Genomic DNA, 27,910 nt, shown 5'->3' on the forward strand with positions numbered 1-27,910 from the left:
GGGAGAATAGACGCATTTTGGCTTAAAAACTAACGATAAAGGTGAAGCTATAATCCTGAAACGCCGCTCAGGAAGAAGTGCTTTAAGACACGGTTGGCTAGCTAGCGGCTAGCGCCCATCCGCAGTCGACAGTGTTTTAGCTACTTTAATGTTTCCTGAGTCCATAGTCTTTTTCCCAATAAAAGAAGACTACTTTTTTTGGACCACTTCTGGTATTAAAAAAAATAAATACATAAGTGCCCCCAACCCGTCCGAGAAGCTTAAACTTAAAGTTGAATAGGTATACTAATGAGCAGCACAGTGCATGAATAAATATTTCTGAATGAAGTAGCCATCTTTATTGTTTGAGGCCATGTTAGACATCCAAACAACTCCTCCTGTATACCAGCTTGATTTTTCCGCACTCAGTGTGGGAGGAGGTGGGAAGCGCGGCCTGTTATCGAGCCCCCCATCCAAGCTAAAGCACTCCATAAATAATTTGCTACTCTCAGCTCCAGTTTTTGATCATCTCTCCGCATTAGTCGGGATAGTAATGGCGTTATGCTGATTCAGCAGCAAAGAGAAGAGTTTGCCGTCTCAGGAAGATGCATTTGTGTCAAATCGTTTTAATTAAATGGACTCTACTATAATGATGTAGAAACTATCAAAGCAGGTACAGTATGTACTGATCACACACCACTACTACAGTATACACTATTTTATGTGTACTTGTTTCAATAAACATGAAAATACAATGAAAAAAACATTGTCTTACAAGTATTATATGTGGGTCACATAGCAGCATTTCTCTTTAGTTTGAATGTGTGAAAGTAGCGGCGCAGATGGCTACTTCTGAGAGTGCCGCACTTGTTTATATTTAGCTTCTTAGTAGAGCACTTGAGAGAGAGGAAAACAAAAGCAAGTGTGTGTTTGACATCCAGTCCATCCACACACTGCACGGTCTGAGTTGAGACAACACACTCCAGGCTGAGAGTGCTCTCTGTAATGCAGTCCTTCTCACACAGTGAGGCGGGCCCTCCTGGGAGGGGGTGCGGTATGATGCCGGGGGGGGGGGGGCTTTTTTTGCCGTACCAGAATATGATAAAGCGTATGTATCACTTGGCTTCACTGTAACCACGTTGGGAGATGTTCATTACTTACTTTAAAGTTAAAGGTAAAGTACCAATGATTGTCACACACACACTAGGTGTGGCGAAATTATTCTCTGCATTTGACCCATCTCCCTTGATCACCCACTGGAAGGTGAGGGGAGCAGTGAGCAGCAGCGGGGGTCACGCCCGGGAATCATTTTTGGTGATTTAACCCCCAATTCCAACCCTTGATGCTGAGTGCCAAGCAGGGAGGTAATGGGTCCCATTTTATAGTCTTTGGTATGACTCGGCCGGGGTTTGAACTCACAACCTACCGATCTCAGGGCGGACATTCTAACCACTAGGCTACTGAGTAGGTGTTAATGTTAATAAGCTTACAATTTATAGTCATAACAATATCATAGACAAATTATACTATTTATAGTCATGGTGGAGGGTGGGGGGGGGCGCAAAATATTTTCTTCTTCCTAGGGGGAACGTAACAGAAAAAATGCTGTGGTAGGTGTCAGTAATGCTGTAGTCTCGCGAGAAGCCGAGAGCGTACGTGACGCGGGAAAAAAAGCAGTCAAGCGGATTACAAGGCTGTCAAACAATTCGGATTAATTCAGGCATCCGCTGAAATTAAACTAAGGCAAAAAAAAACAAGCAAACAACATATTAAAACAGGGGTCACCAACGCGGTGCCCGCGGGCACCAGGTAGCCCGTAAGGACCAGATGAGTAGCCCGCTGGCCTGTTCTAAAAATAGCTCAAATAGCAGCACTTACCAGTGAGCTGCCTCTATTTTTTAATTGTATTTATTTACTAGCAAGCTGGTCTCGCTTTGCTCGACATTTTTAATTCTAAGAGAGACAAAACTCAAATAGAATTTGAAAATCCAAGAAAATATTTTAAAGACTTGGTCTTCACTTGTTTGAATAAATTCATTATTTTTTTACTTTGCTTCTTATAACTTTCAGAAAGACAATTTTAGAGAAAAAAATAGAACCTTAAAAATGATTTTAGGATTTTTAAACACATATACCTTTTTACCTTTTAAATTCCTTCCTCTTCTTTCCTGACAATTTAAATCAATGTTCAAGTAAATTTATTTGTTATTGTAAAGAATAATAAATACATTTTAATTTAATTCTTCATTTTAGCTTCTGTTTTTTCAACGAAGAATATTTGTGAAATATTTCTTCAAACTTATTATGATTAAAATTCAAAAAAATTATTCTGGCAAATCTAGAAAATCTGTAGAATCAAATTTGAATCTTATTTCAAAGTCTTTTGAATTTCTTTAAAAAAAAATGTTGTTCTGGAAAATCTAGAAGAAATAATGATTTGTCTTTGTTAGAAATATAGCTTGGTCCAATTTGTTATATATTCTAACAAAGTGCAGATAGGATTTTAACCTATTTAAAACATGTCATCAAAATTCTAAAATTAATCTTAATCAGGAAAAATTACTAATGATGTTCCATAAATTATTTTTTAAATTTTTTCAAAAAGATTCGAATTAGCTAGTTTTTCTCTTCTTTTTTTCGGTTGAATTTTGAATTTTAAAGAGTCGAAATTGAAGATAAACTATGTTTCAAAATGTAATTGTCATTTTTTTTGTGTTTTCTCCTCTTTTAAACCATTCAATTAAGTGTAAATATCATTAATTATTAATAATAACATAGAGTTAAAGGTAAATTAAGCAAATTGGCTTTTCTGGCAATTTATTTAAGTGTGTATCAAACTGGTAGCCCTTCACATTAATCAGTACCCAAGAAGTAGCTCTTGGTTTCAAAAAGGTTGGTGTCCCCTGTATTAAAATGTCAAAATCGGGAGGGGGCAGCACGGTGGAACAGGGGTTAGTGCATGTGCCTCACAATACGAAGGTCCTGGGTTCGATCCCCAGGCTCTGGGTTTTTCTGTGTGGAGTTTGCATGTTCTCCCCGTGACTGCGTGGGTTCCCGCTGGGTACTTTGGCTTCCTCCCACCTCCAAAGACATGCACCTGGGGATAGGTTGATTGGCAACACTAAACTGGCCCTAGTGTGTGAATGTGAGAGTGAATGTTGTCTGTCTATCTGTGTTGGCCCTGCGATGAGGTGGTGACTTGTCCAGGGTGGAACCCGCCTACCGCCCGAATGCAGCTTAGATAGGCTCCAGCAACCCCCGCGACCCCAAAAGGGACAAGCGGTAGAAAATTAATGAATGGATGGATAGAAAATCTGGAGGCACTCGAAGACTACATTGAAGAGTGCTTCGATTGTCTCGTCATGGGAGAGCCCTCGAAGACGCCAACATCGAAAAGGAGCTGCCCGGAAAACTCACCTGGCTATGTGTCACCGGACGTTGCTTTGCTGATATCTTTGATTCCACCGACAAGAGGCTGATGTATTTGGATGGCCGCCTCGCACTTGTCGAGGTGCTCCACAAGGAGTTCCAAGCCATCCGAGAGAGTTTGGACTTCGGACAACAACAGGTCGTCTCTCTCGCCCAAGAGAACGCTGCTCTTCTTGAGTCCGTACGGAGTGGCACAACTCACCCAGGAAAACAAAACCATGAAAGAGACTATGCTCTCCAGGCGAGAAGCATGAGGGACAATCTGGTCTTTGCAGGAATACCGGAAAAGACAGCGGACGATCCCGAGGAAACCGTGAAGTCCTTCATGGAACATTAGCTCAAGCTTCCAGCGTACACCATCAGGAACATCACCTTCCACCGTGTCCACCAGCTTGGAGCCAAAAAGCCGGAAAATAGGAGGCTGAGACCCATCGTGGCAAAATTTGGGCGGTAGGCGGGAAACATCCTGGACAAGTCGCCAACTCATCGCAGGGCCAACACAGATAGACAGACAACATTCACACTCACATTCACACACCAGGACCAATTTAGTGTGGCCAATCAACATATCCCCAGGTGCATGTCTTTTGGATGTGGGAGGAAACCGAAGTACCTCGCAGTCATGGGTAAAAAGTCCACACAGAAATAACCCGGACCTGAGCACAGAATTCCAACCCAGGACCCTTCCTGCTTTGAGGCACGAGCACTAACCACTGTGACACTGTGCTGTCCTAAATATATATATATATCCATCCATCCATCCATCCATTTTCTAGCGCTTATTCCCTTCGGGGTCGTGGGGGGGCGCTGGAGCCTATCTCAGCTACAATCGGGCGGAAGGCGGGGTACACCCTGGACAAGTCGCCACCTCATCACAGGGCCTATATATATATATATATATATATATATATATATATATATATATATATATATATATATATATATATATATATATATATATATATATATATATATATATATATATATATATATATTTATATATATATATATATATATATATATAGATGCACATTCAGTCTCCTTATTACCCAGAGGTAACACAATCCAGTGAAAAGATTCAACAGAGCTGCCGTCCCACAAAAAGATAACAAATGCAGCTGAGCTTATGCTGCTCTATCTCGCTCTCTCACGTCACTTGGCAACAGGCACCGCCTCTTTAAGGCACACACATTGCTTTTATGAAACATATTTCAACTGCATACGGCAAATATTTTAAGGATGTTTTTTTTTTTTTAATGTAACGCAATAATTACTTTCTGTTGTAAATCATTACCTTTTTGGCATAGTAACAAGTGACTATAATTATTTACTTTTTAAAAGTAATTTTACAAACACTGGAGACTACTCTACAAAAAAGAGTCTTCTGTATAAAAAATTTAAAAAAAATAAAAATGTTCTGTTCAGTTTTGTCGTTTAAATGTGTTTTCAAATATTGGACATCTTCTTCCAGATTTCATTGCTGATGCCTTTTGATGCGGTCAACGTGTTCCCATCTTCTCTGTATTACTTTTAATGTCGTTTTTTTCCCTTCTTCACCATTCAAACTTCCCTGGTGCCTGATGTGGATTTTGTTGCAATGTGAAGGAACATGTAAATCTAGTAAGTTAAGAGAACTATTCCAGAATCGTCCACTTTCTGTATAATCAGATGAGTATTAATAATGAAAATTATTATTATTATTTTTTTTTTGTTATGCAAATCTTGACATACTGCCTATTCAGACCTGAGGCAACAATGCTGGTTTTAGATACAGAGAGTCAGTGCTGCTGCCTCTCATTTCATCTTTCATAACCTGTTATGTAGCCATCTCATTTCATTGAGTAGCCCCGTCGATGTGCCGCATTGACCTGATATCTAAACCGTGTGTGTTAAAATGGCTGTATTTGAAGGCTCTCTTTCCTCCATGTCAGTATTTATATTTACATCCAAATATAGAGCAAATAACTGTAAAGGACAAATGGTTCCCTTGCAGAACGCAGATGCCGTGCGCTCCATCAAAGTTCTAATGGGTCTCGCACCTCCCCGGTCTATAATGTCAGATGTTTTCATTTGTATTCAGACAGCACTTTTCCTCTGTGTTTGAAAGTGTTTCATTTTGTCGAATGATTAAGTCCTCTTAAAGAGGAGCACTCTTAAAGAGGACTTAATCATTTAACAGGTTCAATACAGAAAGTTTTGCTGCTTCATCATCATCATCACACATGGAGAAAGTGCTCCTGACAAGATACCTAATTGCTGTTGTCCTTGTGTTTTTTTAGAACAAAGAATGGCTGTGCTTGAACTGCCAGACACAGAGGGCTCTGTCAGGAAGTTTGGGAGATATTCCGGGCCCTGGTACACAGCCTGTGGGTTCCACCAGGTCACCTGCAACATCTAATCAGCAAGCACCTCAGCAGAAAGGGGCCGATCAGCGGTCAGGGCCAAGGCCCTCTGGTCCCCAGCAGCAACAGAAACCACTGGGTCCCCAAGTAAGTGGCCCCACCTCTCCTATGAAACAGGCTGAAACGTGTTCTCAAACAAAAGGGATAAACCAAGCTTCCCCTCCAACTAAGGGTTCTTCCCAGCCTGTTTCTCAAGCCGAGAGTTCCTCTCAATCAGTTACTCAAAGCAAGCGTGTAACACAACCCCCAGTCCAGAGTAAGCCACAATCTCAAAATAAAAGTCCCGCTCAAAGTAAAGGCCCCACTAACCAAACTAAAGGGCAAAACCAGGCTAAGGGGCAGACCCCGACAAAGGGATCTGCTCAGCCCACTGCTCAGGTTAAAGGTCCTGTATCTAGTGCCAAGGTTTCATCTGGCCCTAAAGCAGCACCCAATAACGCCAAGAGCTCTCCCACTACTACAAAAATAGCACCCACCCAGTCTAAACCCACAGGTCCGTCACAGGTACGCAAACAGACGCAGAGCCAGGAGAAGACAAAAGTCTCATCTAGGTCTCTAAAGGAGGATGTCAAGGCCTCACCAAAGAAGGCCTTGTCAGAGACGGTCACGTCAACAAAAGACACCAAGATAGCAGACCATGTGCAGAAGTCAAGACACCGAGAAGTGAGCTGCCTGAAATCTCGCCTTCACTCGTTACCTGCAATTCATCTTTTTTTTTTATTATAATTTTTTTTGTTCCGTTTGGCTACTTGTATTCATCTGTGTCACCATCATCATCTTCAATGCCATCCTCAGTAATATTCCTGTTGTCATCAATCACAAAACAATCAATGAATAATTCCTCCTCATACTTATTATATATTGTAGTCTTCCATTAAGCAGTCCTATCGTTTACATCTTAAACCTAATCTTTTTGTCACAGTTAGCAGTAGTATCACATTACATTCACTGTGTTATAATAGTGATCACTAGGGTTTAACTGTACATTTATTTGTAAATATTGAACATTCAATACTATGCAGAGGCGTACTGAATTTCTGTTACTGTTCCCTTATTGTACTCAAAATGAACCAAGTAACCTTGATGTAACGAACTGTGATTAAAGTGTACGGTACACGTCAAGTGATCACACGTTCTTGGTTATTTGTATTGATTCTTATTGTGTATTTCTTTGCTTTGTTCAATATATCCACTATTTGCATTCATTTAGCTATCATTAGGAGTGTCCCGATCCAATATTGATATCGGTCCAATATCAGCAAAAAAAACAAGTATGTTATGATATTAGCTTGCATTTCAGATACAAGCACTTTTCTTCTTTTCTTGTATTTTAGTCAAGTCATTTACAAAAGGTAAACATGGTAGGCTATAGGCTACTAGGAGCTAGCATCTCACAACAGTTAAACATGCAATAGCACACAAGCCAGACATACATAATTGTGTCCTTAATTGAACAATATTGCAGTCTAAAACAGCACATTTGTCCATATAAACAAGTATCAAATATTTATAGTTGCATATTACTTACGCATACAAAGTCTCCAAGGCAGAAGCGTATTAAAAAGTATCCAGTAACAAATGTGTCCAGATCATTCAACTTACTGCGCCATGAGCTTAACTTCATGAATTATTGTCGCCACTGGGTGTTGCCAAAACAATTACCACTTCAACTTAAAGACTCCATAAGTCCATTCCAGACGGTTAATAATAAATAGGTTAGTATTTTTTTATATCTACCATTGTTCTCTGTTTGACTAATATCACTGGATCAAACTTTTTAAAATAATCCACACTACAAAATAATACAAGTATCTATGATTCCAGTTGATAACCTATCAAATCAATATTGGTTTCGGCCAATACTCAAGGCTCCAATACCGATATAGTAATGGAAGTGAAAAAAGTGGAATCAGAACACCCCTAGTTATTCTCAATATAAACACTGTTATGTCCATCAGGAATTGTATTATCTTTGTCTCTGTCCCCATCTTTTGTCTCCAATTTACTTTCTATTTTGTTTTCTCAATCTTTTTGTTCCCTTGTGATAATTGTGATAATACTCTAACATTCTAAGCATGACCCTTGTTCTTCAACATCTGGAAGAATACATAGGAGAATGAGTCACGATGCATAGATCAAGCATGTAATGGAATGACATTTGTCTGTTCCTGTTTGTTCAGAAGTCTGGTTTTATAAACGCTGTGTTTTGAATTGATCATTTGTCTACATACAACACAAGGCAAAATCAACCGTAATTGACAAAATCTCATTTTATTCTCTGACAAATTAAAAAGCCAATTTCTGTGTTTAACAATATATTTGATTTGAAAAATCATTTGGGTTGATTTTATCTTTGAAGTGTTACCATGTCTGGTTGTTTGGAGTTGTTCTTTTCCATGTACTCCTCTGGAAAACTGTATGTTAGTATTCACACACACTTTGTTCATTTTATTCCCTATCATCAATAACTGCTCAGAACTTAATGCTGGGGAGTTTGATGAAATAGTGGGATAAAAGCTGTGTAAAAGCGCTTGTAATAGACTTTGTTACCAGTTGATTATGAAAAAGTAATGTATTACATTGCCTCTGACCCCTTTCTGTTTCTCTGTTTCAGGATTACGTCAAGTCGAGTATGCAAAGTTTGAGCGACACTGGATACTCCTCCGATGGCATATCCAGCTCTCAAGGGGAGATTACTGGTCTAATTCATGAAGATGCCATTAAGCTCAATGAGAAGGGTGTCTCCATTTCCTCAGAAATCACCAAATTGGAGACGTCAATGAAGCCTCTACTGGAGTCAAAAGCTGCATCAGACCCCAAACTCAGGCCTCATTCACTGTCTGTTGGACAGGGACGGGACATTAGCCCCGACGATGACGCAGCAAGAGACGAATCGGAGGATGAGCTCAGCTGCAAGCTTCGTCATGATTATGTAGAAGATAGCAGTGAAAGTGGACTCTCGCCGTTGCCAGTAAGACAGAAGAAGTCACATAAAGATTTAACTGATGAAGAGTTTATGAGGAAGCAAATTATGGAGATGAGTGCTGATGAAGACGAGTTGGAGGAATATGGAGAACAGAAACCTAAAAGAGGACATAAAATCAGTGGGGAGAAGAGAAGACTACCTCACCATACTAGTAGTTTTGAGGACAATGCCAAAGAATCAGAAGGGGCATATAATGCAAATGAAGAGGAAGATGTTGTGATGGCTGGGGGCCTTCGACGCTTTAAGACGATTGAGTTGAACAACACCAACAGTTATAACCGAGACATGGAACTCAACGCTGAGCATGACCTACGAGAACCGGAGCTTGAGATGGAAAGTCTGACTGGTTCACCAGAGGAGCGGTCCAAAGGAGAATATTCATCCACTTTACCTGCCACCACACCTAGCTACACCTCTGGAACATCACCCACATCAGTGTCATCCATGGAGGATGACAGCGACAGCAGCCCTAGTCGAAGAGCAAGGCTAGAGGAAGCAAAACAGCAGCGAAAGGCCAGACATCGCTCACATGGGCCCTTGTTGCCCACAATTGAGGACTCGTCTGAGGAGGATGAGCTCAGAGAGGAGGAAGAGCTACTGAGAGAACAGGAGCAAATGAGAGACCTTGAGCAACAGAGGATCCGAAGTACCGCTCGAAAAACAAAGCGGGATAAGGAGGAGCTACGAGCACAAAGGCGCAGGGAAAGATCCAAAACTCCGCCCAGTAATCTCTCTCCCATTGAGGATGCATCACCAACTGAGGAGCTGAGACAGGCAGCAGAGATGGAAGAGCTCCACAGGTCATCATGTTCCGAATACTCACCCTCAATTGACTCTGAAGCAGAGGGCTTTGAAATAATAGCTGGAAAGCTCTACAAATCAGGAAACGAATATAACCTTCCGACTTTTACTTCACTCTACTCGCCAACAGAGAAGACACCAGCCTTGTCCTCGGCTGATAAAACACTAAAAAGTGCAGAGGAAGTCTATGAGGAGATGATGAAGAAAGCCCAGCTCCTTCAGAGACAAGGAAAAAATATAAATCAGCATAAGAATTCTCTGACTGAAAATAAAAACCTTGAAACAGGATCTGCCTTAACCCCAGGCTCAAGCCCAACCCAGGGTAGTGCACCTATGTCCTTCTCCACAACTGGGAACGACCCACGGATTCCAGGAATTCACGCAGCACAACATCTTTCAAAAGAAACTCAAAATAGGATGATGTCACAGAGCGCTAAAATTGAAGGGGTTGTTGGAGTGGCCACAACCAAAACTCAAGTCGGTCACACTGCTACAACTCGAAATGCAGCTAGTTGTGGCTCCCAAAGGGCATCACAGGCATCAGCCGACCCTGCAGCATCCTTGTTAACGAGCAAAGTTTTCTCCCTTTTTAAAGGCCCCAGTCCCCCAGTCTCACCCACCACTTCTCCTGCACAAAGCCCAACACAAGCTCCCACCATGCGACCCACAGGAAGTGGCAGGCAGTTGCCGACACTCCCTGGTGGACCATCATCAACTTTAGTTTCCCACGGTGCTCAGGTACCTCAGAGGTCTGCCTCACCCCGTCTTGCACGCCAGCAGTCCTCACAGGATTCACCAGTTATGGCGATACCACTAAGCTCTGTAACACCTAGCCCTGCCAAGCCTATAACTGTAAATTCATCCACTTCGCCTTTATCATCACCAACACAGGTTAGCTATAAAACGTTGTATAGTTCCCAGCCTCCGTCCACATGTTCCCCAACATCTTCATATCTGCAGTCACAAAAACATTCTTCACAGATGTCTCAAAATGTTGCTAGCGGCACCCAGAGTCGCGGATCACTGTCTATGGAAAACATTTCTCTGTGTAAAATCTCAAATACTCCAGGCACTTCAAATGTCATGGGCCAGAGCCAAACCCACCCAACTAATATTGTAGATCTTAGAGCCCCAATAAGGTCTGCCCCAATTATAATGACAGACCAAGGCATGGATCTAACATCCTTAGCCTCTGACACAAGGCGCTATTCTTTGGGAGCAGAACAGCCTGTTCGGCATACAGCAGTGCAACCTCTCATAATGAACTTGAATGCACAAGAGCAACCACATGTGTCTGTATCAACACCAACAACAGTCAGTGTCACAGTTGCAGGTACTATATTCATGTCCCAACCGAAACATCCCATTGTCTATGGAGATCCTTTACAAAACCGTGTAGATTTAGGTCAGGGTGTGGGATCAGCAGTGTGTTTATCCCAGAGTAAGCCAGCAGTTGCAGACCCGTCTATCCCTAAAATTGATGCCTGCCTTGAGAACCTAGGTATACAACAGCAACAGCTGCAATTACAACAACAAAAGCTCCTTCATCAGCAGCAACTTCTTGAACAGCAACTACAGCAGCATCAACAGCAATCTTCTTTTGCTCGTTACAATTTAGCTAATCAAGTCCCGCCGCTTTTAGTAAAGAAAGATATTGTAGCTAGCCAGACATCCAGCTCTCAACCCGTAGTGACTGCTAGAGTAGCGCCACTGGCTTCACAGCCTGTTTCTAATGCCCCGCAGGAAATGTATGGCGGTGTTGCTTTAGAGCTACAAAACAAGCCAACAGTAATGAATCTATCCACAGGTAAACCCCACGTTATGATGGTTCAACTTGATGAGAGTAAACCATCACAGGTGGGCACAGTCACTCAGTTAATAAAGAAAGAAGAGCCGCCTCCCCATCCCCAAGTTTTGGATTTGACTGGCCAGATCAAACCAGAGAACCAAGTAGCTTGTTGTGATGTTGTGTACAATTTACCATTTGCTGGTTCGTGTACAGGGTCATTCAGTCAGAAGCCCACAACGGTATCACCAGATAACAACCCCAACAACGAAAGCTCAAAAGCACCACCTCCTACCAATCCTCGACATTACAATATAAATCCACAGCAACAATCTCAAGCTACACAGGGTGTAACAGAAGAGCATAAACCATATCAATCCGTTCCATCAGGAAGAATCCAACCCTCTATGTCTGATACTAATTTGCCTGCCATGACCGATGGCAGTCAATACCAGGGGAATATTAAGGGAGGTATGGCAGTAGATCTTAGTAACATGAATCAAGTTTATGATAGTGCATACCTTGGCATGGGAGCTCAGTACGGATCTTACACAGACTTGCGTCACCAAGGAGATATCGCAGGCCCCACGTTACCCATTCGTCGTTATGGCTCTATGTCAAATATCAATTCTGATCATGGCTATGATTCAAAGGAGTTAGCAGGACCACAGGACTCTAATTTGGCTCAATACAGTGCAACCACCGCAAGGGAGATTAGCCAGATGTGTGCAGCTCTTAACACCGCAGACCAGTTTGGAAACCGGTTTGGAAATAACCCAGAATTTTTACATTATGGGGTTGGAAGAAGTGGAACTTTAGGTCGGCTAAATCTCCATCAAAGTTTAGCATCGATAAGAGCAAACTTGCTGTATGGCCCAGATGGAAGAGCGCTGCCTAATGGACAAACACTAACAAACATAATAAATGCCAGACAAGCAAGCATACGCGCTTTGTATCCTGCTGCTTTGAGAGCGGGTGATGGCATGATATACTCTACGATAAACACTCCTATAGCCTCTACCTTGCCAATTACTACCCAACCAGGCTCTGTTCTTCCCCTCATGCCTCGAGGCATTTATAGGTCATATCCTACAGGTGTAACAGCTGTACCATTAGCTAGTCTTACCAGGTTGCCTCAAGTGAATCCCAGAATGCCTCTGGCCACACAAGGAACATATTCATACCCGCCTCCAAACCAGTATTCTACTTCAGCCACACCATCAGTCAGTATAAGCTGTGCAATCTCCTCACAACAAGAATCTCCTATGTATCTTGGGAAGCCTTCAACAACAGCTGCAGTAATTCTACCAACCCAAGCCAATGTAGCACAAAATGTACCAGGACCTGGTGTTCAAACTGCTACAGTCCAGCAGACAGACCAGTCTCAACCTAGCTCACAGATGACAGCCATGTCACAAATCCAAGGACTGCCCCCAACTGTCAAGCCAGCACAAGGCCAGATGCAGCCACAACAGCTACCTGCTCAAACAGAGCCTTTATCATTGACCCAAACCCAACAAGTTCAATCAGTCAGTCAAGCTCAACCTTCAGTTTTTCCACAGAGTACCAACACCCCGAGTGTTACTGATGCACAGAAAGGTAAGGAGGACGAGCGGCTTAGTCAGCAACAAGAGCACATGCTGCAGCTAGAGCGAGAGCGTGTGGAACTGGAAAAAATGAGGCAACTGCGTCTTCACGAGGAGCTGGAGCGAGATCGTATGGAGCTTCAGCGACACAGAGAAAAAGAACAACTGCTTGTTCAGCGTGAGATTCAAGAACTGCAGACAATCAAGCAACAGGTCCTGCAACAACAGCAAGCAGAGCGTGAGACTCAGCTTATCATGCAAAGAGAGCAACTGGCCCAGCAAAGAATGCAACTTGAACAAATTCAGTCTTTGCAGCAACAACTCCAACTGCAGTTGCAAGAGCAGAAAAGACAAAAGACAGCAGCGGTGGAAGCAGCAGCAGCAGCGGCAGAAGCAGCGGCTACGTCGGCGGCGGCAGCTGCTGCAGCGACATCTGCACAGAGTGCCATACAAGGTGTGGTGGTGGGAGGAGGGCCTCCTCAGGGCTTCATTATTTGTGATCAAAGTGGCAGGGTTATTCAACAAGATGGACAAACAGTCCAATTTTGGCAGGACGGTCAAGTAGTCCAAGCTATGGTGGCTGCTCGACCTATTCACAGTTCGGTCTCTGAAACGTCTTTAAGAGGCAGTGACAAACAGGCCGAGTCCAAGATTATGAGAAAGCAAAATTCTATGCCCCGTCTCAGAGACAGCACAGAGGATGACTCCGTGAAGAAGATAGCAGACAGTTGTGTACAAACAGATGACGAAGACGGAGAGGACCGATTCATAAACCGGCGTAGGAGAACAAGGCGCATTGCAGACTGCAGTGTGCAAACTGATGAAGAAGACCAGGCAGACTGGGATCAGCAGCCGGTAAGGCGCAGACGTTCCCGCATATCAAAGCACTCCGAATCCAGTAACGAGAACAAATCAGATGGGTTATCTAAAACAGTATCTGCAAGTATAGCTATTCAAACCTCAAATGACTCATCATGCCAGACAGAATCTGACCAGCTAGGTAGGGTTTCACCAGCAATACATATCACTATGGCGGAAACCTCAAAGGTTGATCTGTTACATTACATAGCAGCACCTGAGAGGACCCGCAAAGGAGAAAGTTTGGCTTGTCAGACAGAACCAGAGCCACAGTCTCAGGGTGTAGTTGCCCCTCAGCTTAGTGTCCCCACAACCATCAGTCCATACTCTACAAGTCTGCATATAGTTGGTGCGAATACATCTGATCCAGCCTCTCCAAGACTTCAAGGAGTTGCTAAATTTGAGAGAAGGAAACCTGACCCTCTGGAAATCGGCTATCAGCAGCAACAAAATGAGTTTCCTTCCCGCCAGCCCCCCAAATCTCCTCAGGTTTTATACTCCCCAGTCTCTCCTTTGTCCCCTCATCGTATGTTGGAAACAACCTTTGCCTCACAAGAGAAGCTTAACAAAGCCCACGTGACACCCCAGCAGAAGGCCTTCAGCGCTGAATCACCGCAACGCCACCAGTCCCTACCGAGACCGATAAAAAGTGTGCAGCGCTCTATGTCTGATCCAAAGCCTCTGAGCCCCACATCGGAGGACCCTACCAGGAACAGATTCTCTCCGTATCATCAGCAAGCACTGTCCAACAGTCAGGTAGGAAACCTAATTATATTCATACATATTTTGTCACAGCACTTTGACACTAAATTAATAATTTGATGTTGGGGGCAGTAGACAAAGTAATTCACAAAATTACTAAAGTTTAAAATGCATTGGATCTTATATCTATTGTTGTGTTAAATGCAGGAAGGCAATAGAGTATGCAACATAATCTATTCTCAGCGTGGCCATAGATGATCACACCGGATCTAACATAAAGAGCACAGAATGTTCCCAGGAGAGTTGGCTTGCCATGCCAGAAATGCTTTTCCCTTCATCCTTTTCTCTGCTTCTCCTCCGTTGGTATCTCCACCCCCTTTTTCCTCTCACTCCATCTCTCTCTCTCTCTCTCTCTCTCTCTCTCTCTCTCTGTCTCTCTCTCTCTCTCTCTGGCTGTCAAATGCTTAAGAGTTGCCAGGAGGACACAATATGGAGAGATCATTGTTACGCTTACCTTTTTCTCTTTATCCGCCTTTAAGAGTAATTTAGTGTTTCTTTGAAAATAGGCCAGAATACTCTGAGATACAAACATAAATGTGATTTATATCATCATCATGGATCTACCCAGTACAACTAATTTGTAAGTAATAGACTAGACTTTGTACTTTATAAACTTAATGTAGAATGCTTTACTTTGTTGCAACTTGCATGCAATCAATAACATGTTAAAAAAACTTTGCTCAGATGTGTAAGTAACATAATGAACATCTGAAATGTATGTGCGTTTTCTCCTAGTAACATATTTGTGCAAACTGTTATGGATTTTCACAAGATTCATACAAATTGTATATGTGCATGTACCTGCTTTCACGTGATTAGATACAATTGAATATCCTTTTGGAACCATTAGAATAATATCAAAATGTGTTAATGAATGGTGCTGTAATGCATGTCGGTCAATTAAAATGAAGTGCTTCATTTGATTGTATATATCAAGTCACACATTCTTAATTTAGGTTGTACAGACCCTCTGCGCACACCAAGGTACATTAATGAATCTAATTTACATAAACACATTCTGTTTATAGCTCATTCTGCTGATGTGTCTCTGCCTCTCTTAGCAGATGGCCTCCCTGCAGCAGCAGCAACAGAACGCTCTGATGAGGAAGGTAAAGAGGACACTTCCCAGCCCCCCTCCAGAGGAGGCTCCACTCCCTATAGTTACTCCGGCACAAATGTATAGCTCTCCTGGCATGCCTCAGAGGGTTTTACCAAAACCTGCACCGGGGGTCACCAAGGTGGGCTTGCTGAGTGAACTAAAAGCTGTGGAACAAGAGTCATCAAAGCTACGTAAGCAGCAAGCCGAATTGGAGGAGGAAGAGAAAGAGATTGATGCTAAGTTACGCTACTTGGAACTTGGCATTACACAGCGTAAAGAGACCATGGTGAAGGATCGCGAGAGGAGAGACTTGGCTTACTTGCGTTGTATGGGTGACGCTCGGGACTACATGTCAGACAGCGAACTCAATAACCTTAGAATGGGAACTGCAACGGCAACCTTTGATGCTAATGGCTTGTTGACAAGGCCCAGTACAGCACCTCTTAGTCAGTTTGCTAATGACCTTAATGCAACCTCCCAGTATTCCTCCACTTCATCATATATGTCTTATCCTTACCCTCAAACTCAACCATCCTTACAACAGCCTAGCTCCTCATACCATCAGATTGGTTTCCAGCCACCTCAATACCCTTCATCCCCTGCACCCCAGCCAGGAACGTTCCAGCCCCATCCGCCTCCAGGTCCAGGCTACCAGAACCAGGGAACCTATTCTTCACGTATGTATGTCCAGCCGTCGTATCAAACAGACCTTGGCATGCATCAGCATGGACATCAGGGCTTTCATCCCCCTAGTCAGCCTATGCCAGGCCAGACCCTTCCCTATCCCAGTCACAGCGCCTACCAACCTGGACTCTCTTACCAGCCCCAGGCAGAGATCCTCACAGTACACCAAAGACCAAGGCAAACCTCATTGGCTGACCTGGAACAAAAACTCCCCACCAACTATGAGGTGATCAGCAACCCAGCGGTCTCAGTGGCCACATCTGCTCCAGATGCTGCCTATGGTTCCGCCTACAGCAATGCGTATGGACAATACCGCCCTGCCGAGCCTGGCCTGACTCACTCTGTTAACAGCCCAACATCTGCTTATGTCTCAGATGAACTTTACACCTCTAACTTGGAGCAGAACATTCCTAGGAATTACGTAATGATTGATGACATCAGTGAGTTGACTAAAGACAATGCAAATCAGCCTACTGACGCTTTAGGTCATCCTGTAGGAGGGCGATATCGCAACGAGAATGGCCCTGGACGTGGCAGCACCTATGATAGACCTGAAGATGAGCCGGTGGATGCTTATGGAAGACCCACAGGCACAATGGGTTACCAGAGCACAGTAGACAGTCGTACAAGCACCACGGCTAGTGGAGGATCTTATTATTATGATGACTACAAACCCACATCACGGAGCAGCTCCAGTGGCCACAAAGTCTCACCCAAAAATCTTGCCCCAGCCGTAGTCTCCTCCAAGCGTAGTAAGCACCGAAAGCAGGGAATGGAGCAGAAGATATCAAAATTTTCCCCCATTGAAGAAGCCCGCGATGTGGAGGCAGATCTGGCATCTTACACCATGACAACTTCAACAGGGGGTAGTTGTACTGTAGTGTCCAGATCAAAGAAGCAAGATGAGGTGATATACGGAACGAAAAGAAACACGTATGACCAACAGAAGTATTACGGCACTAGTCGCGAGGGTCTTGAGGAAGAAGACCGTATGTACAGCTCTGGTCGGTCCAGGTCCACCGGATATGGCATGGACAAGATCACATCCAAAGATGCCTCAGGGAACAGAAGTAAATCCTATGAAAGAGATGCCATGGAGCGCTCTCAGAGAAGCAGCCGCAGTGGAAGGCAGCCCATACGCAATCAGAATTCAGAAGAAGAGAGTCCCAACAGTCCTGTTGGGAAACCTGTAGGCATAGGACGAAGTTCAGGTATCGCAAATGCCCACGACGTGAGGAACCAGTATGGTTCCAGTCATTCGCTTCCAGATGTGCAAGATCACCACAAGAAGGACCTTCCCAGGAGTCATGTCTATAAACCTGATGACCCTTACCTCGTAGATGACATGCACTGTGCTGTTTCTGACAGTGAAGGTAACTGGTGCTGAATGCTTTGTGCTGTCTTAAATGTGTCAAGTGCTGAATTGAGACTGCATGCCACAAAGGATCTGGGGAACACTTCTGTTGTCTTTTTTTGTTGTTGTCTTCTCTCATTTCTGAAGTGTTGCCTCTAATAAAAAAACAACATTTTTTTGCATTTTTGTTCTGCATGCTTTTTTTGAGTGAAATCTTTTTTTTTCACTCACTTCCTAAAATGTGCATGGCTTTGGGAAGCAGGTGTGTTTTATCACATTGCGCAAAAACTGTTGGCTAATAATGTCTCTTTTGGTTCTTAAAAAAGCCTATCATTTGGGCCAAGAGGAGACTGACTGGTTTGAAAAGCCACGGGAGGCCCGTTCAGAACGTTCAAGACATCACAGAGGTGGCAGTCAGTCATCCACAGGTAGGCGCACAAAGCACACCTACCATGACTACGATGAACCACCGGAGGAATACGGCCCCCAGGATGACAACCATCAACGCCAATCCTCCATGGCATCGTCACGGGATCACCGATATCAAGGCAGTAACTCCGGGAGACACAGCTCTTCAAGACACTCCTCTGAAGATCCCAGGTCCTCTCGTTCTTCTAGACCACACCCTAAAGACCCGTCAGGACGATCTGATGGCAGGAGCACTTCCTCCGCCCAGAAGAGGGGTGGCCCAGACACCCGTTCTGCTCAAGGAAGCCCACGCAACTCAGGAGACTTCTCCCGTGATCCCGCCACTGTTCATCACCACGGCACTGGAGGACGGAGCCAGAGACAACCCGGAGATCGCACAAGAAGGCAGGATCCTTCCGCTGCAGGCCCTAAGATGCAGCAGCAGGGCCATACTGGGCAACCACGCTCAAATGTTCAAGGCCACACAGGGACAGGGAGACATCCAGGCTCTGAGGCCTTTGATGGTACTCAGCAATCCCAGCAGCAGCAGCTAAATTCACAACAACAACAACAACAACAACAACAACAACAACAACAGCAGCAGCAGCAACCACTTCAGCACAGCCAACCCCCTCCTAGTAGCCAGCCAACAACCACTGCAGGAGCTGGACCACCACAGCAGCCCAAATCGAGCCAAGTGCCGACACAGGCACGCCAGCCAGGAGGAGGATCTGCATTGTGCCAGCCAGCAACTACAGCGGTTAGTTAACAAATAACCACACTATACAATACTTTTTATAGTGTTGTAGACAAAGGTGCTACTAAAATGTGTGTGTCAATGCAAAAGTGAGTGTATCCTTCACCGGTTTTTTATATCCTCTTAAGGCACAATATCATAGAAATAGAACTTTCATCATCCGCAGAAAGGCACTTGATCATCTGTATATTTTGACTCCTTATCATGTTGGAAAACTGTTTCCTTAGAGAGGGGATCATGCTCTGCCTCACATTTACATGTTGGAATTCAAGTTTCCTTCCGTGAACCACAGCTCCCCTGTGCCGGCAGCACTTATGTACCACACTTTACTATTTTGGTAGTCACTTTTGTTGCTAGCTGTTTAGACAATTAGGGCTGTGCATGTCACTTTAGTGCTTAGTATATCCATATTGCTGAACAAGCTGTACATCGACCACTCTAAAACACACCCAAATTTCATTTCTACAGTATTGCCCTTTGAAAAAATGTGCTCTAATAAACAATGAATTATTAGAATAAATAAAGTGCAGTAGAAGTTAATCAATATTGATGCTTCTTTCAGGTCAAAATGGACACTACTACACCTTCAGTGACATCCATAGGAGTGAAGCCTACAATGGCCGTCCCTACAATACCTCAGACCACCAAAACAGCGTCACCTCCTCTAACTGGCATTGGTAAGTCTAAGCCAGTGTTTTTCAACCTTTTTTGAGCCAAGGTGCGTTTTTTTCATTGAAAAAGTCCAGAGGCACACCACCAGCAGAAATCATTAAAAAATGAAACTCAGTAGACAATTAAAAGTCGTTGGATATGAATTTAAACCATAACCAATCACTATAGTTCTTGTTCAAAGTAGGTGTACTGTCACGACCTGACACATCACGCCATGACTTATTTTGAGTTTTTTGGTGTTTTCCCGTGCGCAGAGTTTTAGCTCCTATTTTGGTGGCTTTTCCTGTTTTGTTGGTGTTTTCCTGTTGCAGTTTCATGTCTTCCTTCGAGCGCTATTCCCCGCACCTGCTTTGTTTTAGCAATCAAGAATATTTAAGTTGTATCTTTTTTTGTGTGGACATTGTTGTCATGTCATGTACGGATGTACTTTGTGGACGCCGTCTCTGCTCCACACGCTGTAAGTCTTTGCTGTCGTCCAGCATTCTGTTTTTGTTTACTTTGTAGCCAGTTCAGTTTTAGTTTCGTTCTGCATAGACTTCCCTAAGCTTCAATGCCTTTTCTTAGGGGCACTCACCTTTTGTATATTTTTGGTTTAAGCAATAGATACCTTTTTACCTGCACGCTGCCTCCCGCTGTCGCCTGCACATTGTGATCACGACAAACCATCGTCGTCTCACACGACCTATTCCCGACAGCTACAAAGCAATTAGCTACCAGCTGCCACCTACTGATATGGAAGAGAATAACATGGTTACTCTGCCGAGCTCTAGACAGACTCTAACCACTAGTAGCCTAGTGGTTAGAGTGTCCGCCCTGAGATCGGTAGGTTGTGAGTTGAAACCCCGGCCGAGTCATACCAAAGACTATAAAAAATGGGACCCATTACCTCCCTGCTTGGCACTCAGCATCAAGGGTTGGAATTGGGGGTTAAATCACCAAAAATGATTCCCGGGCGCGGCACCGCTGCTGACCACTGCTCCCCTCACCTCCCAGGGGGTGATCAAGGGGATGGGTCAAATGCAGAGGACAAATTTCACCACACCTAGTGTGTGTGTGACAATCATTGGTAATTTAACTTTAACTTTAACACTCAACAACAACACATTATTTGTGGATTATAATTAACTGGTTTGCAAAAATAATTTTTAACCCAAATAGGTGAAACTACATAATCTCCCACGGCACTACAGACTGTATCTGTGCCGTGGCACAGTGGTTGAAAAACACTGGTCTAAGCAATGTGGACAACTCAAAGAAGACAAAGCAAAAACATATACAGTACAGTGGTACCTCGCGGTATGCGTTGAATTGGTTCTGTTCTTGTCGGGTGGTATAGCTCGGCTGGTAGAGTGGCCGTGCCAGCAACTTGAGGGTTCCAGGTTCAATCCGCGCTTCTGCCATCCTAGTCACTGCCGTTGTGTCCTTGGGCAAGACACTTTACCCACCTGCTCCCAGTGCCACCCACACTGGTTTAAATGTAACTTAGATATTGGGTTTCACTATGTAAAAGTGCTTTGAGTCACTAGAGAAAAGCGCTATATAAATATCATTCACTTCACACAGTTCGTACCTTGTGAAACAGAGTATACTAGGGGTGCCCACACTTTCTGCAGGCAAGCTACTTTTCAATTGACCAAGTGGAGGGGATCTACCTCATTCATATATATAATTTATATTTATTCATTTATGAAAGAGATGTTTTTGTTAACAAGTTAAAGGTGATAAAACCAGCATGTTTAACACATATAGATTCCTTTCTTTCATGAAGACAAGAATATAAGTTGGTGTATTACCTGATTCTGATTACTTGCATTGATTGAAATCAGACAGTAGTGATGATAACGTCCGCATTTTCAAATGGAAGAGGAAAAAAGTCCTCTTTTCTGTTCAATACCACATGAAAGTGGTTGGTTTTTGGCATCTTATGTATCCAGCATCCATATTCCTTTTTATACATTTTACAAGAAATACATTGGCGGCAAACTCCGGAGCTTGCTAGCTTGTGCACGCCAGCTTTCTGAGACTCTTATTTTGTTAGCGCAGGCAGGATGAAGCAGTGCTTTTATTGTGAAGACAAGAACTGTGCAGTCGATCTTTAGAGTTTTGATGGCAGGGACGGCGCGAGAGTCTGTTGAACTAAAAAGTGTTTCTCGCCTTCCTTTCGGTCATTTTTTCTTAATAATATCTCGTAGAACGTCATCTCACAAGACCCTCGGGTGCCGTGAAAGTCAATCAAGTGACGAAAGTGACGTCTTGGTGAAGATTGATCGCTAATTTTTAGGTCTATTTTTTTAATGCCTGGCTGGCGATCGACTGACACACCCTCCGCGATCGACCGGTAGCTCGCGATCGGCGTAATGGACACCCCTGGCGTATTGAAATTAATTAAAATCTATTTATTCTGTGCTTGCTCCCCCCACCGCCTCCGACAAAACAGCACAATTTTAACACGTAACATCCATCCATTTTCTACCGCTTGTCCTTTTCGGGGTCGCGGGAGGGGCTGGAGCCTATCTCAGCTTTTTACAAATAAAAATTTACTTTTAGATAAGAAATTGTATGAAAAATAATACAAAAACAATGTATTAAAAACAACTACAGTAGATGTATTAAGTAATGTAATTATATTGTACAGCATTTACCTTGGATAGTGGACTTCAACAGTATCTCCTTCCTAGCTTCTCCGTCAAACACACCATCGCAGCTTCTCCACATTTTCAAGGATGAATATCCGCCATTTAGATATTATATTAACATCCTTGGCTGATGTTATAGACTCATTCTGTTTCAGTATGATACGGACCAGCAGTGCTACGCTCAAACTGCTTCACCAAGTTAGCTATGGCGTCACATTAGTACCAAAAATCCAAGCGCGTAAAAACTGTTATCGCGCGCTGATTCTCCACTTCGTGCGCGCGCGCGACACCCTTTTGCGCGTGCGTGGTGCCTTTGTGCACGCGTGCGGCGCCTGTCTCGGTCTGTGCGCTGTCATGTTTCATTTTGGTACTTTGGGGGCGGGCATGCTTAGACCGCCCCTTCTTTCTGATTGGCTTTGAGCAATCAGAAGTATAGCAGGGCGGGTCATTGGAAGAAGTGGATTAAAAAATGTTGGCTGAAAAAGAGGTAAGTTATTGAACTGGTTTGGAGTGATTGTAAGGGTACTATTACTAAAAATAATAATAATACATTTTTATTTATAAAGCACTTTTCATACATTTAAAATGCAGCTCAAAGTGCTTTACATAGTTAAAAACAAAATGAGAAATAACACCCACACCCCATGAAGACAGTCAAACATGTACATAAAAATAAACAAACAACAACAACAACAATAATAATAACAACACAATGACAATAGCCAATCACAGGAACCCACTAGACGTGGAGATCCAGAGGGCTCTTTGAGGAAACACTAGATCAGGGGTCACCAACCTTTTTGAAACCAAGGGCTACTTCTTGGGTACTGATTAATGCGAAGGACTACCAGTTAGATACACACTTAAATAAATTGCCAGAAGTAGCCAATTTGCTCAATTTACCTTTAACTCTGTTATTATTAATAATTAATGATATTTATCTTTGTGGAAACACTGATAATCTTAATGATTTCTCACAATAAATATATATAGAAACAGATAAATATCAATATGCAACACTTTATTTTTATATTTTCTCTAAGTGCACATTTTTCAAATTGAACATTTTCAAATGATCACTTCTAAGACAGTCTTGTGAAATCACAATATCCCATTTTAACTAGCTAGCCACTAACATTTTTTAACAAATCATGAATTACTTTGCACCATGTTTGTACAAATAATAACTCATGTAAAATACAAAAGTAAACTCTCAATTTTTTAAATCATGTCACACTTTGAACTGGACACCAAATCTGTTATCTGTTTCTTTGTCAGTTAGTGGGAAGCCTGGCATTGCACACTGTTAACTAGTGTGTTGTACTCTGGTGTGTAACTTGACACTGCAACTCTGAGTGAGTCTTGCAGATGTGCATCAGTGAGGCGTGTTCTGTGCTTGTTCTTGATGAAGTTCATGTCAGAAAAGGCTGATTCACAAAGATAAGATTTTTCCTCATTGTTTGCGGAACCTTCTTAATCTTTTGGACATATTTTCACAGCAATCTGGCCTTAAGCTTAATTATGATAAATGTAAAATGTTAAGGATCGGAAATCTAAAGGGAACGTCCTTTCGAATGGAATGCAAAGTGCCTGTTTTGTGGACAGATGGACCAGTTAACATACTTGGTGTTGTTGTCCCAGAAAATCTGGAAGATCTAGGCTCAGTAAATTATGATAATCGACTAAGAAAGCTGGACAAAATTATGCAATTATGGAAAGGGAAATCCCTAACCTTGTATGGTAAAATGTCTATTGCCAACTCGTTAATTATTCCTCAATTTATGTATTTGTTTTTGTCATTACCAGCTCCATCACAAAACTTTTTTAAGATTTATGAGCGGAGGGTCTTCGATTTTGTCTGGAACGGCAAACCAGAAAAGATTAAAAGAAAGGTTTTGTACAAAGAGTATGAATATGGGGGCCTGAAACTTCTCAACCTTGAAGCTATGTGTCTGTCTTTAAAAGCATCAATTGTTCCAAAGATGTATTTAAACATTGAGTGGTACACAAATGTCCTGTTGGACAAAAAACATGTACTGTATCAAAAGAAATTGTATCCTTTTTTACAAGTGATCCCCACCCAGAGAGTCTGCTGGGAAACATGGCGGGGTTCATAAAGGAAACAATCCACTCATAGTGGTGTTTTCAATTTTATGTGCCAGAAAAAAGAGACGATATTTTGCAGCAGTTAATATGGATGAACTCTAATATTGTAATGGATGGAAAGCCTTTCTTTTGGAAAAATATGTTTGAAAGAGGAATCATTTTTGTCAATGATATTATCAATGAGAATGGTAAAATTATGAAGTATGATGAATTTAGAACTATGTATGGTGATGCTTGCTCAAGCTTTTCATTTTATCAACTAACTGGAGTAATTGGGAAAAGATGGAAACAAATAATTAATTATGGAACTACTAAATTATTAGTTTGTAAACCTCTAATAAGAAATTCTAGTTGGCAAAAAGGAACTAAAATAAATAGAAAAATATATAATTTGTATTTAATAAAGAAATCTTTGAAGGCTGCCCGATACAACACATATGGAAAATGGGAGGACTTTTTTGACTGCCCGTTGCCATGGGATGCCATATTCAAACTAATCTATAAAACCAGTATCGATGTGCAAAATCGTTATTTTCAAATTAAAATTATTTATAACTTCTTACCCACAGGGAAAATGTTAAAATTATGGAATATGACAGAGTCAGATGATTGCCGATTTTGTTGTCAGGAGCCTGAATCCACCCTGCATTTGTTTTGGTATTGTCATATTGTGTCTTTGTTTTGGGTGGAAGTTGAAAAAATGTGTTTAAGGATTGGTTTGTTTATAAAGCTTAATGTGGTTTCTGTTATTTTAGGAGAGTTCATTGACAATCATGATTTAGTCAATTTAATTATAGTACTCTGTAAAATGTTTATTTTTAAGGCCAAAAACAGATATTCACTTAGTATTACTTTCTTTAAAACATTTATTCAGTATTTTCTAACTTTAGAAAGTTACATGGTTGAAAACGATAATGATGCCAAAAAACATTGAAAAAAAGATGAGAAGTCCTCAAAGGCTTATTTTGAAAGTAGAATTATGTTTATAGATTATATGATATCTGTTGTTGTGTTCCCTAATTTGAGTGACCTGGACATAATCTGGACTGTACATAAATGCTTATTTTGAAAATGTAATTTTGTTTATAAATTATATGCAATCTGTTGTGTTCCCTAATTTTTTTCTGTGTACATGAATGAAGGTGTGTGTTGCTGAGTCCGACTTGGACATTATCTGGACTGGGCCTGGTTTAAAAAACCCTTTAAACAAATCTAATTTCATTGACAACCTGGTCTGTTGAAGATAAGGCCCTTTTTTTTAAAAAATAAAATAAAATAAGATAAATAAATAAAAAACATTTTCTTGGATAAAAAAGAAAGTAAAACAATATAAAAATAATTACATAAAAAATAGTAATTAATGAAAATGTTAGTGGACCAGCAGCCTATACAATCATGTGTGCTTCAGGGACTGTGTCCCTTGCAGATGTGTTGTCTATGTTGTGGGAACCAGAATATTGGTAGCAGAAAGAAATAACCCCTTTTGTGTGAGTGGGTGTAGATGAGTGTGCATGGGGGAGGTTGTTTGGGTTGATGCACTGATTGAAAGTGTATCTTGTGTTTTTTCTATGTAGATTTAATTTAAAAAAAAAAAAAAACAGAACAGGCCCGCAGGCGACTCATCTGGTCCTTACGGGCGACCAGGTGCCTGCGGGTACCGTGTTGGTGACCCCTGCGAATAGCGTATCTAGTCGATACTGCTATGGTTACCTTGTTTTTTTTTTAACATCACAAAATCTTCTTTCGTTTTTTTTAAAATTTATATTATGTTTATAAACTCAATAAATATGTCCCTGGACACATGAGGACTTTGAATATGACCAATGTATGATCCTGTAATGACTTGGTATCGGATTGATACCGAAATTTGTGGTATCATCCAAAACTAATGAAAAGTATCAAACAACAGAAGAATAAGTGATTATTACATTTTAACAGAAGTGTAGATAGAACATGTTACAAGAGAAAGTAAGCAGATTTTAACAGTAAATGAACAAGTACATTAATAATTCATTTTCTACCACTTGTCCTTAATAATTTTGACAAAATAATAGAATGATAAATGACACAATATGTTACTGCATATGTCAGCAGACTAAATTAGGAGCCTTTGTTTGTTTACTTACTACTGAAAGACAAGTTGTCTTGTATGTTCACTATTTTATTTAAGGACAAAATTGCAATAAGAAACATATGTTTAATGTACCTTAAGATTTTTTTTTGTTAAAATAAAGCCAATGACGAAATTTTTTGTGGTCCTCTTTATTTAGCAAAGTACCGAAAATTATCAAAATACTTTTGGTACCGGTACCAAAATATTAGTATCGGGACAACACTAATACACACACACACCGAGCACCCACTGGCAGAAATGTAGATCGACGCCTATGCTAGCGAGTAAGACCGGATGTTTTGGTCGTATCTTACGGGGTTCACTGTGACATTCGCTACGCCAACTAGCGGTGCATGAATTTTTGCCCACAACCATAGCATAACATTTCGCTCAAAGTTGGCTCGTATCCCAATCTACCACGTACTGTGTACGTGATATGAGCGCTTTTATTTTGCTGTCTGCAGGCTCTAAAGCCGCCCCTGTTGGGATCGGCAGCAAGGCGGGCGGACTCGGCAGTGCTGCAGCTGGACCGCAACCTGCCGAAGGAGAAAACGTTCTCACCAAAATCCTGCAAGGAGGTGCAGCGGAACAGGCCGGTAAACTGGGAGACGGTACGGCAGCTGACAAATATAATAAACTGCTTTTCATTCTTTCTGTGTGGGTTTTTTCAGAGTAAAGTGAGTGAATTATATTGCAGTTTGTTGGACTTTTGACCTTTTATGTTCTAATTTTTGTATTCATTCTTGCAGCTTTGTCTGGCCTTGGGAAGAAATTCACTTCATTCTTTTAAATTGAAGAGAGGAGGGTGAGTGTGCACGTTTCTATGAACGCTTCTTGCCACAAAGATATTTTTAAATTTTTTATTTCATACCTTACATAAGACATGTTAAGGTATGAGACAGCAGATGGTAACTCACCAATAAGAATCATCAACTGCAATAGGTAACATGTTGGGTTGCACGATATAGACCATATACGATATAAATTACATACATTTTGCGATAGAGCTTTTAATACTAGTGTGATATGACAATGCATGTTGATTACACATTCTATATTATAATCCCTGGAGGACGAGGAATAGTTTAACATGCTACACTGCACACCACAGGAGGATATGCTAACTGCAAGCTAGAGCTCTTCAATGTAAACAAAGGTGGGTGGATCGATACAAATATTGACGGTAACAATACCCAAAAAAATGATCAGTATATGATTAATACTAGTGGTTACAGTACATCAATATTATTCTATTGTCAAATAATATTTTGCCTTTTTTGTTATTGTTAAAAAAAAAATCTCAATAAATAAGTTCCTGGATACAGGAGGGCTTTTAGGGCAAAAATCTAAGTAATTAATTCAGAGCCAATAGTTGGAAATTATTTAAATATTTAATAGATAATGTTACACCGCCATCCTGTGTTTTTGTGTGATTATGATTGCAATTAACAAATGTAATCATTTACTGATGTTCAAAAACTGTAGGTATCAG

At 41.8% G+C, this 27,910-nt stretch overlaps 1 protein-coding gene across 1 annotated transcript in view; it reads left to right on the forward strand.

Moving 5' to 3' along the window:
- Positions 1-27,910, forward strand: part of bsnb (bassoon (presynaptic cytomatrix protein) b) — a 276,063-nt gene that overhangs the window by 221,364 nt on the left and 26,789 nt on the right. Inside the window, 7 exon segments of the mRNA XM_062051938.1 lie at positions 5,688-6,473; positions 8,425-14,583; positions 15,651-17,745; positions 18,053-18,894; positions 19,454-19,568; positions 26,883-27,029; positions 27,168-27,223. Coding sequence (XP_061907922.1) covers positions 5,688-6,473; positions 8,425-14,583; positions 15,651-17,745; positions 18,053-18,894; positions 19,454-19,568; positions 26,883-27,029; positions 27,168-27,208 — 10,185 coding nt within the window. The 3' untranslated portion in view covers positions 27,209-27,223.

This window comes from Entelurus aequoreus, linkage group LG01, assembly GCF_033978785.1.
Source record: "Entelurus aequoreus isolate RoL-2023_Sb linkage group LG01, RoL_Eaeq_v1.1, whole genome shotgun sequence".
In the NCBI taxonomy this organism is placed as follows: domain Eukaryota; kingdom Metazoa; phylum Chordata; class Actinopteri; order Syngnathiformes; family Syngnathidae; genus Entelurus; species Entelurus aequoreus.